Raw genomic sequence first — 19,283 nt, forward strand, 5'->3', positions numbered from 1 at the left:
AAAGCTTCCTCGTGAATGTTTCAAAATAGCAAATTTTTGTTGCAAATTTTCTTAACCAGTTTAGCATCGACTTTATCAAAGTTATACGTTAACTTCGCTTGTCTTGAAATTGAAAGCTGATGATTGACATAAACCTTGGTGAGCACCTGCTGCTGCGGCTGTTGCTAATTAAGCTTCTATTTTTGTGCCTGTTTCCAACCGTTTTACGTGGGTTATTAAATAGTCACAGCCCATAGTCGTCTGTCGTGGTAGTGTGTGGCATAGCAAGATAATTGATTAACTTTAAGTTACAGGGTTGTCGTAGTGGTGGCCGGAAACCGTGAGGCAGTTACCCTCGGAGGATTGTCACCCGACACTCAGTACCAGCTGACGGTAGCGGCCGTTTGGAACGGGAAAAAGTACCGCAGCAGGCCAATCGTATTCAGAACGCTGGGTAAGGTCCTTCTGATTTCGCTTCGGAGCAGCCTGGATTTAATTAAAATGTTACAAATCACATCATCCCGCAGAGCCTCCCAGGACGTCGTACCAGCAGGACTCCGGTGCGCTTGCTGGGAACAGCGGGCCACCGATATCGCCACATGCGGACACTGCACCGTCGTTGAGCGGGTTCGGCATCTTCAGCGATGAGTTCGGCAACATCTCAGTTAACTCCACCTCCCGAGAACTTCCAACGGTAAATTCTAAATTTCTAGTAGCAAAGCGTGGGAGTAAAATTTACGGTTTGATTTTAATTTGCAGATCCGTGGTGTAGAGATCGGAATCGTAGTGTTAGTGTTGATAGTATGGGCTGGTGCTATAGCGTTATTTTTTAATCGATGGGGTAAGATCCGAATGTTACTTCCATATCAACCAGACTACAAGCAGGAGCAGCTCAAAGTACCTGGAACAGGCGTCTGTGCCAATGGTAGCTGTAATGGACAGCATTCGCATCAGGTAGGCCAAAACTGCCTGAGCTTTTTATGCATTACATTGATATTTTAATCACTAGACCCCAACCATATTCTATTGAATCCCGTTCGTTATAAATGATTTTTTTATCGTTTAGTGTTCTATAATAAGCGAATTTGTGTTCCACTCAACTGTCCAAAGCATAACCAAAACACTTTATTGTCTAGATTTCCCCAACAAACAGACTTCACTTCTTCTGATGAGTTTTTTAACCGAAATTTAATAGTATACGAGATATGTTGCTCACTTTCACATGCTCTAATTGCACTACCCACTACAGTTGATAACACTAACTAGTCACTTCTAAATAATGTGTACGGTACTAGACGTTTATTTCACTGCACACACTGTCTCTCATTGGTGCGTTTTCTTTTCTTATTTTTCGGTTCAACATAACTACAAATGTAATCAAACAAAAAACAACTAATACAAAGCTCTCAACATAATTTTTGGTGTGCATATAATAACGAATCAATTTTATCTCTATGTATAATTTCATTTGGGAAATTCAATTGAAAATTCAACCCATCGTATAGCGAAGATGTTACAGACAGGCATTTACAATGTCTATTTTTGGTAAAATGTCACAACAGTGACATAAATTAAATTGTATAGATACAATCTAACTACACGATTAATTTTGGGAATTTTAGAAAATTGTTTAAATTCTATCAAAAAATATCTAACTTTCCATTCTTTCATCAAAATAACAAAACACTACATGAATATATATTTCAGCTATCAACTACCTTACATCAATTATATATATAACTTTTTTTTGTATAAACGCAAAACCCAAACCATAATCATTTTGATTTTCGTCTTGAAACGTTTCTAGAATATTCTAGTGTCATAAAAACTCACATAAATCTGCGTGATCCTAGAATTCTATATATCCTAGATTCTAGAATATTCTAGAAGCATGTCGAATTGTGTCTCTCCAGAACTTGCGCTTATCCATACCACGGAAAATTTCGACCTTTCAGTTCAATTGGTGGTAGAGGCCAAAATTATTATAAAACGCCAACGTATGTGCCAGTGACGGTGCGTTGTTTGAAGGGGTCCCTCAAAACATATTTGTGATCATCTTCACACCTCAAAAACGAACAAGCTGGAATCTTCAATTAAAATACATTTAATCAAAAGAATAATTTTCTCAGCTTTTTTCTTCTTGACTTGCACTTGTTTTCATTATCTCGTATCTAAATGAAGCAAAAGCAGCCGACTTTCATGCAAAAACTGAACCATTTTGTGATTATATCTTCACCAAAGAAAAGACAATCAGAAAAGAAAAACATTGGAGCCAAATTTCCTGTCCTGCAAGCTCTACGAAGCAGCACCCCACAGGAAACACCTTCACGCTATCTAAATAGTAGAACAAACAGAAATTCACTTTACCCATTGACTTTTCCGTTGTGTTAAGTGAAAACAATGAAATGGATGCGCATTTATTCTTTCACTCTTGAGTCGTCTTTCAAACGTCCCTTTTATGCGAAGCAATGCTTATCTACTTGTGAAAGCTAACTAAACACCATTCCTTTCTTGCTTTTCGCACCAAGAAACCGAACAACCTAAATTAAATGTTTGCCTCACACTTCCGTCAGATAGTATTGTAGACACTTGGGGAGAATAATAAAAGAGTTTTAACTTTTTAGCTGAGACGATTTTCCGGAAATTATGACATAATTGACGTCTCTTCTGGTGGATGTAAAGCGTTTAATTTCTTTTAGGGTGTTGTTTTCCTGTCTTGAGACAATGCAAAAGCTACGCGGAAAGGGAACTTTTAGCCGAAGCTCGAGTTTGGAGTTGGATAATTTTCATTGATATATTCTTACATTGATGAAGAATATCATAAAAGCATTGAAAGCATCTAAAGAAAGGTATCCGAAGTTTCAAATCAAAGTATTATCAATTTACAAACTGAGTACGAAAATGAACTGTTTTTAACTATTTTTCAAAAAGGGATTTGAAATAGGCAAATAATTTATGCTAACGGATATAAAAATCTATTATGTTTTCTTCTTGAGAAAATGTTATTACAGTTTTATATAGTTACGACTGAACGTCTTTGACTCAAGCCTCCTTACTACTCACTCGTTACAATGTTGCTCAACTGATATCGCATCGCAATTTGTCACGCTACGAATATCTATTGAACTTTTGCAGTATTTTAGTGCCTCCTATTCACTACATATGCAACATGTGAGATTTTAAACATAATCAGGATTCAATGATTCCGATTAAATTGTGCGAACATTACCGCAATTCCAAACCAGACGAATATCAGATAACATGCAGTAAACACACGTTTCTCAGTAATTCATGTTTGATGTGAAATTAATTTGATAAGCCGATCGAACAAAAAGGGAATCTTCCATGCGTGAATAATTTAATCCATGCATGAATAATGAAGTGTAATGCTGCCGGTTTGCTAATGGAAACAAGCTGAGAACAAGCAAAACTTACTCAATATTCTTTTGCAAAGCACTTACCGTGTGTTGTACTAAGCGAATGGAAACAGCAGGAAACGTCACTTAAAATGCTTTTCATGTTTCTCCATGGTTCGATTATGAATCGATATTATACTGTTCCACAATTTGGTGAAAACTGAATACCATGCAAGACAATGGAATAATTTGATCAAGAGCCCGTCCTGATTGTCTCAATAATGCAACACAACTTTAAAGTCATTTGCCCTAATTCGCGAAACTTGACCTTCAATCTGTAACGTGGATATGCGGTTTACTTACTATAATGTGTATTCCAGACAATAAATTCCTTCTACCAAATACCTACGGAGCGTCCTTCGCACTGTTCTCTTCTTTTAAATGCCCAACTTCAAAGAGTGAAATATTTCCAAATATGTTAGGAACACCTGCTGAGATAATCCTTATCAATATTAATCCTTGAATACATTGGCTATATTTACGACGTCAAAAATATTTGAATTTTGTAAGCGGAAAATGCTTGCATAGTTTGAATCCTTTGTGCATCCAAGACCGTAACTGTAGCTGTAAATATTTAAACATTGCAATAATAATAAGGCCATTACAAATAATTTATAAAGTTTTTGTCCTTCCGGTATTGGGCCACTGAAAGTGAGGGGCGTAAAAAAACGAAGAGATTTTTTTAATCGAGCAATAAAAAATTAGCATTTTTACTTTAAGTTTAAACGTGAATACCAAATCTATTCTTGGTTTAAATATATACATTATTATTTTCCATGCAAAAATCTACGAAAAAAGACAAAAACGAGAGAAATTTTTTTGGCCGATTTTTGAAAATTCCATTGTTTAAATTGTCATTTCTGTTTCATGCTAGAAGCATTAACTAAACTCGTAGCTCTATCTGCACCGGAAGTACCATTTCCGAACATTGTCTTGCTAACTTTAGCTAAAGCTAGCAGAGCATTGTTTTTTCCTATGAAACAATGGAGCATTAAATTCGTCGTTAGGAGCATTAATTAGCATTAATTGAGCATCAATTAACTGAATGGTGCAATTAATGTTCTGCTAACTTTGTACTGCCAGCTTTAGGGACATATGACACATTCTTCGCAATGGTGTACCCGATTTTTGAATCAATTTCGCGTCCCATCTAATCTATTTCGTTTTTTATTTTATGTTATTCACTTTTAACTATAAATATATAGTAAAAAGAGACTTCCAATCTTACAAATCTGTTATCCGATGGATTAATATTTCCACAGTTTGAAAGAAAGTTGAAAAAGTACGAAATTTACGTTCGTTCTTGCACCTACAACTTCTATAGAAAATTAATTAATCTATCCGAATTTATACACTTAAAGAAATCCGATTGCGATACCATGAATAAAATTGTGAAATTATATAGCTTGAAATTCTGTCAAATCATGATATAAGGCAGCACAAAAACATGAACAATAGTCTTGCGTTGTGTTGAACTGCAAGAAGTTCGTGACGTCATGATTATTATTCCTGATGTATTTTCATTAAACATAAGCTAAAAACCTGAAATCACGAGTCATTTGGCTCATTTTAGAGATTAAATTTTACTCGAGATATAACTATCGATAAGATATAACTATAAGTCTGAAAAAATCCGTGAGGTTACGTATGGTCATTTATGGTACTCTCTCTATATAAGGATTTAGATCGCCTATCAGGCAATGCCTTGGATTTAGAAGCTTATATTCAATTCATTGAATCTCGCAAGTAAGCTTCGATCTGGTCGAGTCATCTAGCACGTTGGGATTACTTTTGTTGTTACATATTTTTAGTGCCAGTGGATTCCTTGAAAAGAACAGATCTCACCACATTGTCATCCGGCATCCTCCCGACATGTCTGGCCCACCGCAGCCTTCAGGCAGTTCGTCTTACGAAAACTGCACACGATTTGCTTTCATCTACCATAGACAAACACAATTGTTTACAAAATTTTATGCATGTATTCATTATACCATGTACACGTGCTATCCAGCTTGCACAAAAAATTGCAAGTAGTTTGAATTAGAGCTCAAATTTCGATATTTTCACTCCCAGTAATCTGCTGCTAATGCTCTTCGTTATATTCAAATTGGATAGAAGTGGATAGGACTTTTATTTTTGAAAAATAATGATTTTTAGCTTTTAATTGAATGTAAATCGCATAAAAGTTAGTTATAATGCTGATTTTTCGTGACTATGTCGGGAAAGTAGACGAAGACCCACGTTAGACAAAGCCATCCAGCATCCTACTCCGCCAAAGATAGTCCGCAACAACTTTCGTTCAAAACTTTTCCATAATTACAGTTTTAAGTCTAAAGAGGGCCGCAAACCGGTGCTTCAAGTCCTAGCTCGAAAACTTTAATCTACCAACAGATTAAGATTGTGTTATGTACCATTATTCTAAATAAATAAATAAATAGATTCAGATACGCGAGTGTTAGTACATTTAGAATTTTTTCTTCCTCGTGAACCTTTCATATAACGTTCTAAAAGTGCTCTCTAGTGAATAGGGTTTATAAGACTAAAACTCCAACGGCAGTAAATTTAAATCTTCGATGTCGTAACTTTAAATAGGACAAAAAATGAAGACTAAAACTTTCCATTTCTTCGCTTCTACCCTTTGATTTGTGCCATAACCAGCACCTCCTATAACACATTCAATTTCGCATTCGTCTCTGAGATGTCAAATTGAAGCATACATAAGCCACTTAAGACATAGGAAAGTACCCTTCTTGTCCAGCATCCCGAACGTGACGTGCTTTACAATCCGGTAACGAATCATTGCTACTCGTTACTGTATTTTATCCGGTATCTCTTGTGGACCGGACACGCTGAGGCACACCATATCGATAGCTACCAACCCTGGGGCGACAAAAGATCGACAGTTTCAATCTCAATTGCTAACCTGCTTTCCGAAGCACACATCATCGTTCGACCACTGTGTCCTCTGGTCAGTCAGATGAAGCCAGTTGCCACCGGCACAGTTACACGGTTTAGATTCATTTCAGATAAAAACACTGAGTTCACCTACGAGCATGTGAATTTATGAGCCAATAACTGTAGAGTGCTACCACTTGGGAATCTAAGTGTGGTACATCATCCACGTTGAAACGAGATATAACACAGGACGAAACGAGAGAGATGTTTCTACCAAGAAGGATGCAGCTGTTTAAAATATTGCCTTTAAACTTCGGAATATTGTTTTCTCTGCTCTAGAATGAAATAAGGGTTTGCACTTACGGTATGTTTGAAATTGGGCTGTATGGGTACCAGCAGTATAATTTATGGGATAAAATTGTATTCATAACTGCAGGCAAATGGCTTTAATGAGACCATCAGGTACTTTTATTAATTCATAATGGGACACTTTGTGTACACTGAGAACATAATTTAGTATTTTTTAGAAAAAATATTCGTAAAAGTATATTCGAAACTGATAAAAAAATTACCATTCGTAAGTTTATTTTTTAACCGAAAATACTGTTATTACGAATAATCCGTATTTGGTACGAGCACAGATTCGTAGCACATTTTGCATAAATACGCATTTGACGCACGATCATTGTCTGGCATCGTTATTAATGAGATCGAGCTGCGAAGATTGTACGAAGAAGAAAATATATTTCTTTAGCTATGACTATGAGCAACTTAATATGCCGTCGTCGTGGTTCTGTGTTTTGCAGCATCGTTAACCGTTCTTACGGTTAATACAGCAAATGAGCTCAACTTCGATTCCCGATCATGACAGTTGTTTTGCCAAGGAAAAAAGAAATTTAGCTATTTTCCGATAGGTATCGGTAAAGGGATACCTCTATATAAGACAATTTATAATTTCAAAAAGTTGTCTTATAACGAACTTGTCTTACATCGAAACATGATTTTTGCAAAAAATTGCATTAGCGGTCGCCAATTTTGCTCTGTGTTATGAGTTTACGTTTTTTGAACGATTCACTATTTGTTTGAGCTATTAGTTTCTAACAATTCTTAGGGTTATTTTGAAATAATGGACATCTTCATGGCACCGATCTTGGAATGGAAAATTAGCTCTGGTATTGTTACTAGCTATGTCAAATAGATTTGTCATATATCGAGAAAAAAAATTGTCTTATATCGGATTGTCCTGTATCGAAGTTGTACTATATGTACCATGAGCTCTTATAACACTTGTATAATGAATGAAGCGTTTTTTTAAATACAATGAATCGAACGGATACACCTTCGTTTATATGGAAAAAACAATCAGGATTGATGTTACAAATCAACTTCGTAGTTAAAAACCACAAAGGAAAGGGTCGTTTTTGTACTATAAACCATGTTTATTCTTAGTGTACAGGGTCCGGCACACGAGATGTAACCAACTTCACGTTATCGCAATTGTTACACTGGAAGTATTTTGCCAAAAATAAACTTAAACAAATTGATAAGCGATTGAATTCAAACGTCATACTAACCATCTATAATATCGTGATAGAATAAACAAAACAGTTTCATTGTGCTGCACCGAAAATAGAGACTTTTTAAACGCCTAATTCAAAAACAGTGAAAATGGGTATGAGACTAAAATGCGAATTTGAACATAAAGGTTATCGTAAGAATCTAGTTATTATGCTGGAGGCGACGTGAATCACAAATATGCAGAACTTGAAGGTAAACCTCGTCCAATCAGCACGCAACCAGCCAACCGCGAGTGAAAAAAAGCTTGAACTTTGTTACTAACTACTAACGTCCACCGTGGCAAAAATTCCGAAACTGTTTCCTCCGAGATGACTATTTCCACCAATGACCTAGAATTCCTCCGGCATTGAAAAGTAAAACCGGCAAAAAATATCAACGATAATCTACCCAGCACCGCAGTGCATGCAGAAACCCGACTGGCTGGTTAGTCCCAGTACATGAACTTTGTGCAGCTGGAATTGGCTTCCGTGACACGAATCAGTTTATTCCAAGTTTGGCGTACTATGGAATCAAAGAGGCGTCAGTGCAAAAATACCACCTGCAATGAATAGCAAGTACCATAGAGGGAAAAGCCCCAATTTATATTATAATAACATACTACATTCTTGCTGTTTACCGTTCCTTGAGAGTATAGAGGTAGCTAGTACATTGAAAGAGGATATTAGAAATCTTGATTTACCAGCTACTAAAAATTAATCCAATAAGAAAGTTTACTCGGTTGTTAAGTAGAGACCGAAGACATAGTTTTTCTACCGATAGACAAAAAAAAATTGTAAAATCAGGGCTTAGAGAAAACCCGCGTAAAAATGGGCGTTACTGTAATTTTGCCTTGCATCGTCATGGTGGAAAACGATCTGAGATATCTGACTCACGTCGTACAGTATGGTATACATTGAATTCTTATGCTAGAGATCAAGCGCCACTTTCCTTCCGGAGCATTCACATTCCATGCGGAGCTAAGCTAGATTGAAACGATAAGCGGAGCCAACCTTTTCCAGTGAGTGCAAATGGAGCAATAATAATTTTGCTAGTTTCCAAATCCATAGGGTAATGCTTTTAGAATCACTTATTGCAGTTTGGAGGGTAAAAGTTTTATTCTGGTTATTCCACTAGCATTCATTTGCATTCCCAGTCATCCAATTTGGAGCTGAACGATTTAGATGGAGCTGATTGTTTTCGTTCCACGGCAAAGCGTAGCAAAGTGAAGATTTTGTTTGTTGCCAAATCGTTTATGCATTTGTACGTATCTAAGTTTGAATTGATAAGCTAAATGGAATTCGTGATGTTCTGTACAGATAAATAGTACATTTATACATTTCTGACAACCTCTGAAACGTAGAATGGTAGTTTCGAGTGTTCACTGTCAACTTAAATAACTTGTTGAAACCGCAGACAGTTTTCATATTCAGGCTCTCGCATTTTCGCTTGCGATGAACTTCTCCTTCTATTGTACTGTGAGGCTGACAAATCCAATGTTTGCGAAGCAATCATATCAACTTTGCAGAATTAGGGACCCAAAAAAGGTTTTACATTTCCCCACCGTAAAGGGATTTATTTTGAAAATATTTTTTTCATATATTCACAACCTCATAACGGACCTGTATGTTTGATGTATCGTCAATCAATTTAAAAAATTCTTTTTTAAATCTTACTCTCATGTTAGCCAAACAAAAAACTAAATCAATTTTAACGAACAATGCAATGATTCCCTTCATAAAATAACTCCAACTGCATATCATACTTCATAGAATTAATTTAATAATATTCTCTTGAAATAGCTCTAGCAGTACATGATGATTGTGAATATATTATATGTGCGTGACTTGAAGTTATATTTTTTAATGAATTTGATTTAAACTCCAGTACTGTGAACAGCATTCGTTTTGAGTTGAATACAAAATATATTTAATCGAATACAAAACTGAAATCCAAAAGCTAAAAATTCAAATCACGTATATAACGCTGCGGTGAACAGAAATAGAATTGTATTTGGATTTTGTTCAACTGTTAATTTATGGATAAAGGAAGGAAGGATGTATTACATCCTGTTTTCTAGCTACATGAGTTCCGTGTTTCCTCGCTGCGCTGAAAATATGTCCCACCATGTAATGCGGTTTCAAATTACAACGAGGAGAAATACGATAATGAACACAATACTGACAGTATTCTTATTTGGGTATTCATTTCGGATTGCGGTGGTGTGGCTTTTCTTGATTGCATTGCTACCAATTCAATCTGGCATTCCAACCATTTTAAACTTTTAACATATCTCTTGCATAGCAAATTCAAAAAAATAATCGTTTAAAATATAAAAATTCACGCTAGATCATACATAAATCAAATCGAATCGAATCCAGTACGCGCGAGTAGTTATCGGCAACTCGCAGGTTGTCAAATTGCCGAATGTTTAACCGAAGAAGGCGCGCTTTGTCACGAGGAATAATCCTGTGATAGTTTTGAGCGCTTATGACCTGCTACTAGGTGATGGTCCGAGTAGATATCCGCACCCCGTAATGAGAGAACCTTGGTGGTGTGCGAGAAAATCCGGCCATCAATGCAAATATCGTCAATTTAGTTCAATGTTCGTTGATCATGTGATCTCCAGGTGGTTTTGTGAATATCTTTGTGGGGAAAGAAAGTGCTTCTGATCACCAGACTTCGAGAAGCTACAAAGTTTATGCATGGCCGTTGTCGTTCATATCGGTGTGCTGGCTATGGTTATGATCTGCTGTCTATACATTGCTGACCTGCCGATCTGAGCGTTCATATCCCCGACGATCTTGATGTCGCGTGGTGGACAGCTGTCGTAGGTTTCCTCCTGCTGAGAACGATTCCTTCTCGTCGTCGGGTCTACCTTCGTGTGGAGTGTGGACAGTGCAGGTTTAGAAAGGTGTAATTGAACGGACTTTTATCTTCAACACACTTTTATCGGACTTTTATCCTCAACACACACATCCTCTCGTTGATCGCCTTCCAGACCATCAAGCAACTACGAAGCCCGTTCCCGGCTAGTCGCTCGACCGCTCTGGTAAAATCGGGCCTTGCCGCCATGGATCCTCCACGCCTTGTCGATTTCTTGCCGTGCCACGATGCCGAACTTTTAGGATTCTAACTGATAGGACCAAGCTGGACGAAGTGTTAACTGTAGTTTGATGGTGATCAGTCATAAAATCTAAGGTAAATTTCGAACGGTTTTGTCAAATTTCGGTAAACACGAAATCTCGCAATGCCTTAATCTTATAATCCTGAGACAACATAGTGATAACGACCTGCACTCTTCCTCCGATAATTTACCCCATTCAAACTCAGCACAGGTTGATCAGGATGCAACACAGAATGCAGGTCAAATCCTGAGGTACATCGCACTGGAATAAGGAAACTCAACACGGCTTTTATTTTCGCGGCAGAAATACACCATGAAGCTCTTCGCCAACTTGCAAACGATTATGATTGCTTCTGAGACTCACAGTGCTGGTGGAGGGGCAGATTTGTCACCACACGGAAAGAAATTTGATTCCGATGCCATGAATGAAATCATGAAATGCGAATTCCTGTCAAATCATGACTGAACTGCCATATCAGACAGCACAAAATCATGAATAATAGTTCATGATTTTGCGTTGTGTTGTACTGCAAGAAGCTCGTGATATCATGATTATTATTCATAGTGTATTTTCATAAATCATAAGCTAGAAACCTGGAATCATGAGTCATTTTGCTCGTTTTGGAGATCAAATTTCTATCCGTGCAATCATTGCTGTTTCAGCTGCTCGACAATTTGCAAAATTCAAACATGAATTGGTTGCGCAATCTAGCCGCTGTAAACTGCCAGTAATCTTTCTTGGTTGCGTTCCATGCTTTATCTTTTTCCACGCGGGAATGGGATTTTGCTGTACCATAATTTTTCGAAAAACTTACATAAAACCGCGTATTTGAATCGCCACTGTTACGACACGCTAGCAGGGAATAAGTGGAAATACCCATAATAAACGCGCCGGAATACATCTAACTGGATGAAAATAACCGATGACAACGTGATAATAAAACATCACAAGTGGTTCTTTTCAACTGTTGAATAACATATCTTGTACGTGCCGACGGGGCATCCGGTACAGTGGCAGCCTCACTGTCATGATCGGGCGGGCAGAAATACAAAGACGCACGGTTGATTAAGGCCGTGTTGCCAGCTCGATTCCAATTGCTGCAATACCTTTCAACGAGTAACCATAGCCAATCTCTTGATACTCAGCTTGCACTTCTCAGCGTTGAACATACATAACAGGAGTTGGCACGGTCTGATTCCTGAATCTATTGATAAAGCTTTATAAAAGCTTTTCATATTGTGACTAGTGAGACAGCTCTTGTCTCTCGATGTCGCAATAATACCCAGCGTATGTGGGCTCTGGTTCGGTTTTTTCTCTATCTTTATATGTCACTCGTTGGCATTCTAAGCTAAACCACGTGACTATTGTCAGCAGAGCCCAGTTTAATTACATGTTCATGTGAATATTTAAATTTCAAATAAGAATTACCCAAGAAACATTCATACGCTGAATAAACATTTTAGCAGCCATAATTATTCAGCGATAGCTGGATATGCATCGAATAAAATTTATGTAAACAACTGTACAATACTTATTCAGCCGAAATTGGAGAACTTATACAGCCTATTTTATTCGAGGCGGAAAAACACTTGTCAAGCCGTTATATCGCCTCTGAGCGCCTTGTCTCCAGCTTTGCGCAAATTGGTTTTTTAAAAAGCCGCAAAAGCCTCTATTAAGCTACATTACAGCTTCAAAGCAGCTATTAGCAAGCCCGAGCTTGACTTAGATGATTAAGAGCTGAAAAAAGGCTTTTATTTCTAATACTAAACCATAGTTCAGCCACAGGTTGAATAAATTCAGTTAAAAACGTTTGATCAGCCTGCAATTGTTACTTGGGTAGCTGCTTTCAAAGCTGCAATGGAGCTTAATAGAGGCTTTTGCGTGTTTTTAAATAACCAATTTGCGCAATGCTGTCAATTCTATTTTTAGAACGAGAAATAGTTTTGCAATGCTTTTTCAGTCGCTTAATCAACGTCTTATCAACCTTTATGCAGCCAAAAAATGATCTATTTTTAAATTTAAAAAAGAATAGAACGCGTCATATTTATTTTGCTATGGCGTCGTATGTTATTGTTTTAAATTTTGAATAACTTGAATTCGTATATGCAAGCTAATTAAAATTACATGTCGTCATCTTTCGGGAATTGAACCGCCATCTTCTGATCCATAAGCACTCATCGTATGATCCGCCCCATCTGCATCTGCAGAACAGACAGTGAAAATATCTTTACACTTGACACAGTCGATAATGTCGATAACTGACATATATTTTTGCTGCCAGTCTAATTGCGAAACTCTATGATCTGACAGTATGTGTGCTGTAAACCGAATGAAAGCTTGGTATTAGTTTGTAAAGCCAGGGTGTTAAAGCAGCTATAAAGTAGTTTGAAAGCTGTGAGCCTAATGAAAGCGTCTACTGGTTTGTAAAGTCACTTTAACACCTTTAAGCAACCGTAAAACGGTTTTACGTTTATGGCTGTTTAGAAGCGGATTGTTTAGCAGAAAAATCCGCTATTAAGCTTGTTTATCAGCTTTGGAGGAAAGCTGGTTTGGAAAAACTTAAAGTAGCTTAAACATCGCTTCGTCAAACACCATTTGAGTGCTTACTTTATGCAGCTTGGATCGCCTTAAACCAACTCATAAACAGCAATTGCTCTTGCTGTTTACGAGTTGGTTGAAGGCGATCCAGTGTACAAGATTTTTCGAAAACAGACACTGATGAAGCTTGCATGTCGTAGGCATGTCGTGTGCAGCCTGCATGTCGTATTTTTTGGCTGCATAAAGGTTGATGAGACGTTGATTAAGCGACTGAAAGATCATTGCAAAACTATTTCTTGTTCTAAAAATAGACTTGTCAGCATTGCCCAAATTGGTTATTTAAAAACACGCAAAAGCCTCTATTAAGCTCTATTGCAGCTTTGAAAGCAGCTACCCAAGTAACAATTTCAGGCTGATCAAACGCTTTTATAGTTGAATTTATTCAACCTGTGGCTGAACTATGGTTTAGTTTTAGAAATAAAAACCTTTTTTCAGCTCCTAAACATGTGAATTTGGTGATTTTTTCAACCTTCGGGCTTGCTAATAGCTGCTTTCGAAGCTGCAATGGAGCTTAATAGAGGCTTTTGCGCGTTTTAAATAACCAATTTGCGCAAAGCTGAAAACAAGTCGCACGGAGGTTATATAAAGGGCGATATAATCGCTTAACAAGTGTTTTTTCTGCCTCAAGTGAAATAGGCTGTATAAGTTCTCCAATTTCGGCTGAATAAGTATTGTAGAATTGTTTACATAAATTTTATTCGATGCATATTCAGCTATGGCTGAATAATAATGGCTGCTAAAATATTTAATCAGCGCATAAATGTTTCGTGGGAGGGCTGTTTATTAAGATGACAAATCATTTATTTAGCTAGTATAGCACAATTATTGAGAATATTGACGGGTTGTGGAGAGGTTGAAGATGCGCCTAATCTGCTTGTGACACTATTATGTGAAGCAGCTGATTTACAGCGCATTCGTTGGCTGCTTAATCATTTATAGAATACAGAGGCCTTTGCTTAAATTTATTCAGCGTCTACCACCTGTATTCAGAGTTAAATCAGCTGTGACCAAATCAGTAGCATTTTAATTCAGCTTCGGTGTTTGTTGGGTACTTACAAATATGTTGCCCAACGAAACATATTTTCACAATTATTGTCACGATACGGAGTAACCGAAATTGAAATGAAAAAACTGATTTGGTACCTACGTAACAAAGTCTTAGATTTCAAATGATATATACCATCGTTATTTTAAACAAAATGTTTATTTGAATTATCCTAAATAAGAAGCTAAGTTATTATTAGGTTGTCATACTGCAATCAAAGTTCATACTTGTTGCGTTGACATGGAATACATTTGCAAGCTATTTTATGTACATATGAAAAAAATATTGAGCATTCATTTTTTTAAAATTTAAATATTGAGCATTCATTTTTGTAAATTTTTGTAACGGAACCAGCACCAGTTTTCGCCACCATAGGAGTTTACAAGTGTTTTATTGATATTTTGAATTGAATACAATAATTCAAACAAATTTATGTACTGAACCAATATAATATGACTCCAAACCCTTAATGGTTATATAACTCAAATTGGCATCATTTTTAGTTTTTTTCCCCTGTTGGGTACATTCTCCACTGCGATCCGTAATTTGATCTATTGTGGCGGGCCCCTATTTACTGTAAGCCACGTCAAGGTGTTGTATCACTATTAATAGGAGTGATTTCCACTTGTTGACTAATGGCATTGTCCCAATAAGGTATAATACTACGAAAAAAGTTAATTGCCTTATTGGGAGAACTTGTCCACAGAACTGAGGGTTGTATTAAACCCTCCCCAAAGAATTTGCTCCTTCTATGGTAAACTGCTACGCAGTCATTTTTAGTTGGTGTCGTCATATTAAAATGATTTGACCGTGATCAACTTTTCGCTATTGACGAATTTCAGTGGAAAATTACTAAGCACATCGCGGGAACCCGTGATGTGGTTCTTTCTCAACGGGAATCCATTCTGTTTTCACAATTCAACTGAAAATTAATTTTTGTTTCTCAGAAAAAATATAAATATAAATGATTTTTTATACTAGAACGAAATACAAACGATGCTTCTGGGGGTGGCGAAAACTGGGAGCCTCAACAAGCATCACAAACTTTACATTTACAACGACTTTTTCAAATATTTGGGCTTAAGTTTTATGCTGAAAACGTAACAAAAATGTTTCTGTTTAATGTAGGCTAAGCAATTCTCACCGATATAGAACTATATGGCAATAAATCTCGGTTTTCTTGGTTGCTGTCTGAAAAAGTGGTGATTTCTGATGTCGTTACCCTATTAGGTTAAGAAACTAAAAGTTAAATTTAGTTTGCTCGATTTCCTATTCCATTGCAGGTTAAAATTTAATCCACCTAATAAAACCCTGACTGAGCCAATTAGTCTTCATTACAATAGACATTCAACATTAGATTTATTCAACCTATAACATGCTATGCTATAACACCTATAACAGCTATGTAAGGTTATCCCCATAACTTATATTCGCAGTTAGGTTCTTTGACAATCAAATGGTACGAATTACCATTCTAAATGTTCAAAACAACTAAAGAACGCATTGTTTTGATCGATTTTGAGCGAATTATTTCTGTGAATTAATTACCCTTTTCAATGGCATTTTTTGAACAAGTTTTACTACTATTTCTAAATTTTGTAGGATAAGTGCTACCGTCCAACGGGCTAACTTGCAACAGTTTTCAACTATGAGTGCAAGTAAAAACATTTGAGAACAATTAATTAATAGATCAGCTTTTTATTCATCTTGCGATATATTTGAAACAATTTTAATGAAACAGCAGCTTAAGTCCATCATCCATTAGTACAACTTTCTAGAGCCGATGTCTTTTGCGTATTCCCTAAAGCATTGTCGACATATGTTCAAGCCATATATACGAATCATTCCATGATTGTTGGAACAGGCTCGACAAAAACGTGAACCTTGCCTATATTTGCGTGGATGTGAATACCTCAGCAAAACCCATGTTGTCACTTCGAAACCTCTTACGCGAAATAAGAAGTTGTTAGGTCTAGGATAGAATAATTTCACATATTGAGGAATTCTTTGATGAAAAAAAGCAGTTAAATAGATCTCAGCTCACTTTGATTGATCGCGTCACCATTGATAGTCAACAAATTAAAATATTGGGGAATAACTACACAAAACACAACAAAAAAGTGTTGAAAAAAAAAGTTGCACTTTTTGCACAATGAGTGAGGAAATAATAAGCCTGGTGATCAATATTGTATAGTATTTAACAGCCGAGAGCCGGGGTGGCTTTTGCCGTATCAAGAATTCCTCTCCATTGTACTCGGTTCCCGAGTAAATGATTATAACAAACATATAACAAAAAAATATCTCAATTAGATAGAAATAACAGAATTTGTTACATTTTTGATCAGACAAAATAATGACGCTAGCAGCATTATTACAAGTTTTGTTCTTATATCAAAATTTGTTATAATTTTGTTACAGAGCAATTTCAGCTTGTTTCAGCTTGCAAACGGTTTGTCTCGACTATTTTTGATTGCAAGGAAGTTTTGCTAATACATTACAATCACACACCGAATCGTTTTCCATGAAATATATTTTTTCGTCAAGAGTAACTTTTAAAAAGAGCGCATTTAGAAATGAGATTATTTTTTTTGATAAAAATCAATCTCGAAAACTATTTATTTTATGAACATGACGTCAAAGGAAAAGTTGTAGTAAATTAAGTCTATTATCAGTAAACAATTACACTGAAAGAAAAAACTTTGCAAATACGCGATAAAAACCATAAATTGTGAATTATTTCAAAACATGTCTTTTTTTAAAGATTTTTTTAAGCGCTAATAATGATCTAAAATCTGGTAAAGAGCTCTTTCGGAATTTTTATAATCTTTGAAAATTGACAAGGTTTTGCAAAACTAAAATAAAATCAAATTCTACGCATAATATTGAACAAATTATGTCATATAAACTTTTTTCTTAAGTCGTTCTCAAATTATTGCAAATTTAAAATCTAAAAATGACGTATTAGGGTAATTCTACGCGAAGTATCCGAGATGAAATCGACCATCACGGATTTGAACCAAATTTTGTCAGATTGTTTGTTTTAGGTCAGAATGTAAAAATCCTAAATTTGGTGCTGGTTGGTCCTCTCCACGACTAATGCGAGCAACAACTAGCAACATGTCGCATTCTACATGTTGCAAAAAATGTTCTAATCTAAATGCACCTTAAGAAACGTACTCGATGCAGTAACACGCCGCTCCTGTCAAGTCACGCTTGGGGAACATCATGCTGTTTATTACTAGAAATTAAAGAACATATTGACAGAAGTCTTAGTTTAAATAACCTGAAGATTTATTTTTGAATGTCATTGTAGAATTTCATATATGAGAGAACCAGTTTTTTTAGTAAATGGCATGTAGTTGGAGAATGTCTCGTTTACTCACACTTATATTTTATTGCTAGATGCTTGGAACTGAACATAACTGAGCAAAACAACATATAAAATATGGATGGACGATAAAATAAAATCTTATCTTTTATATTCTCTGTTTATGTATGCTTACAAAGTTCAAAAGTAGATAAAAAAATTTCTATACCTTTACCAACAAAACAAAAAAATTGTCTAAATAGGTCGCATAATTACTGACAAATAGTTTCTTCTACACATCATTTATTTATTTATTTATTTACTTCTTAATTAGGCTTTCAACCGTACACATCATTTAAATAAATAAGTTCATGGTTCTTTTTAATCTTATCTGTGGTTGAATCCTGCTAAAATGAGCAGAAAAGTCTAAAGACTCGAAAATTGAAACCTAGGAGTGATTGCATTATTTTCTTATATGTCGGTGGTAAATCAGACCGGACCAAGCCTCAAAATTTAAAAAACTACGTTAACGACAGCAAACGATTGAGAATTTGCTAAGCTACATTTTACTCTAATCAGATTACATAAATGTTGCACATAGCCAAAGATATGAACTGATTTCGAATGATTGATAGCTTTAAACCACACAGCAGCAGCAAACTTTTAACGCGTTTTTCTCGAAATCAGAGTTTTGTCAGTTGACGAAACGAACCAAGTGACACGAACCAAGTGACAAAACTCTTCGAGAAAAACGCGTTCAAAGTTTGTTGCTCTGTATATGGTTAATACCTATTAATCGTTCGAAATCATTTGATAACTATGGCTGTTTGCAACATTTATGATAGTCTGATTAAAGTAAAATGCAGCTTAGAAAATTGTGGATCGCTAGCTGTCATTAACTCATTTTTTTGAATTTGCGACTTGGTCCAGTCTGATTTAACACCGCACATATTTGATGGCAATTCGTGCAACATTCTTAAAGTGGCGCAACACTGATAAAACGGATTCGATTTCTTCGTCTTCTTGATATCGGCTTTGGATTGAACGCTTTATATCTATTTATAAACATCTCGAAGCAAAAACTGACAACCCCGAATGAGCTATCGGCTAAATCATATAAGCATCTAATCTACCTTCGTTCAAGAGTAGTTCGGCACAGAGGTTAAGACTGTTGCATTCTGTGCGATTTGTCGTGAGCTCAATCCTGGTCAAGGCCGGAACGATTTTTGAAAATGTCTGAAAGTTTTTTTCTGTGCTATTTGTGAATGTTCCTGATAAATAGTTGTACTATTTTTAGCAATTTAGCCGAAATAAAATGTCGATATAGCAGATAAAGGCAAAGAAGTTTTTGTTATATTTTA

The 19,283-nt window shown here is 36.1% G+C and overlaps 1 protein-coding gene across 1 annotated transcript in view; it reads left to right on the forward strand.

Annotated features, from left to right (window-relative positions):
- The window catches only part of LOC128736107 (uncharacterized), a 105,319-nt gene that overhangs the window by 52,107 nt on the left and 33,929 nt on the right, over positions 1–19,283 (forward strand). The window contains exons 3-5 of the mRNA XM_053830587.1: positions 288–433; positions 507–673; positions 739–933. Of these exons, the coding sequence (XP_053686562.1) occupies positions 288–433; positions 507–673; positions 739–933 (508 nt within the window). The remainder of the gene's footprint in view (positions 1–287; positions 434–506; positions 674–738; positions 934–19,283) is intronic.

The sequence above is a fragment of the Sabethes cyaneus genome, chromosome 2, assembly GCF_943734655.1.
Source record: "Sabethes cyaneus chromosome 2, idSabCyanKW18_F2, whole genome shotgun sequence".
In the NCBI taxonomy this organism is placed as follows: Eukaryota; Metazoa; Arthropoda; class Insecta; order Diptera; family Culicidae; genus Sabethes; species Sabethes cyaneus.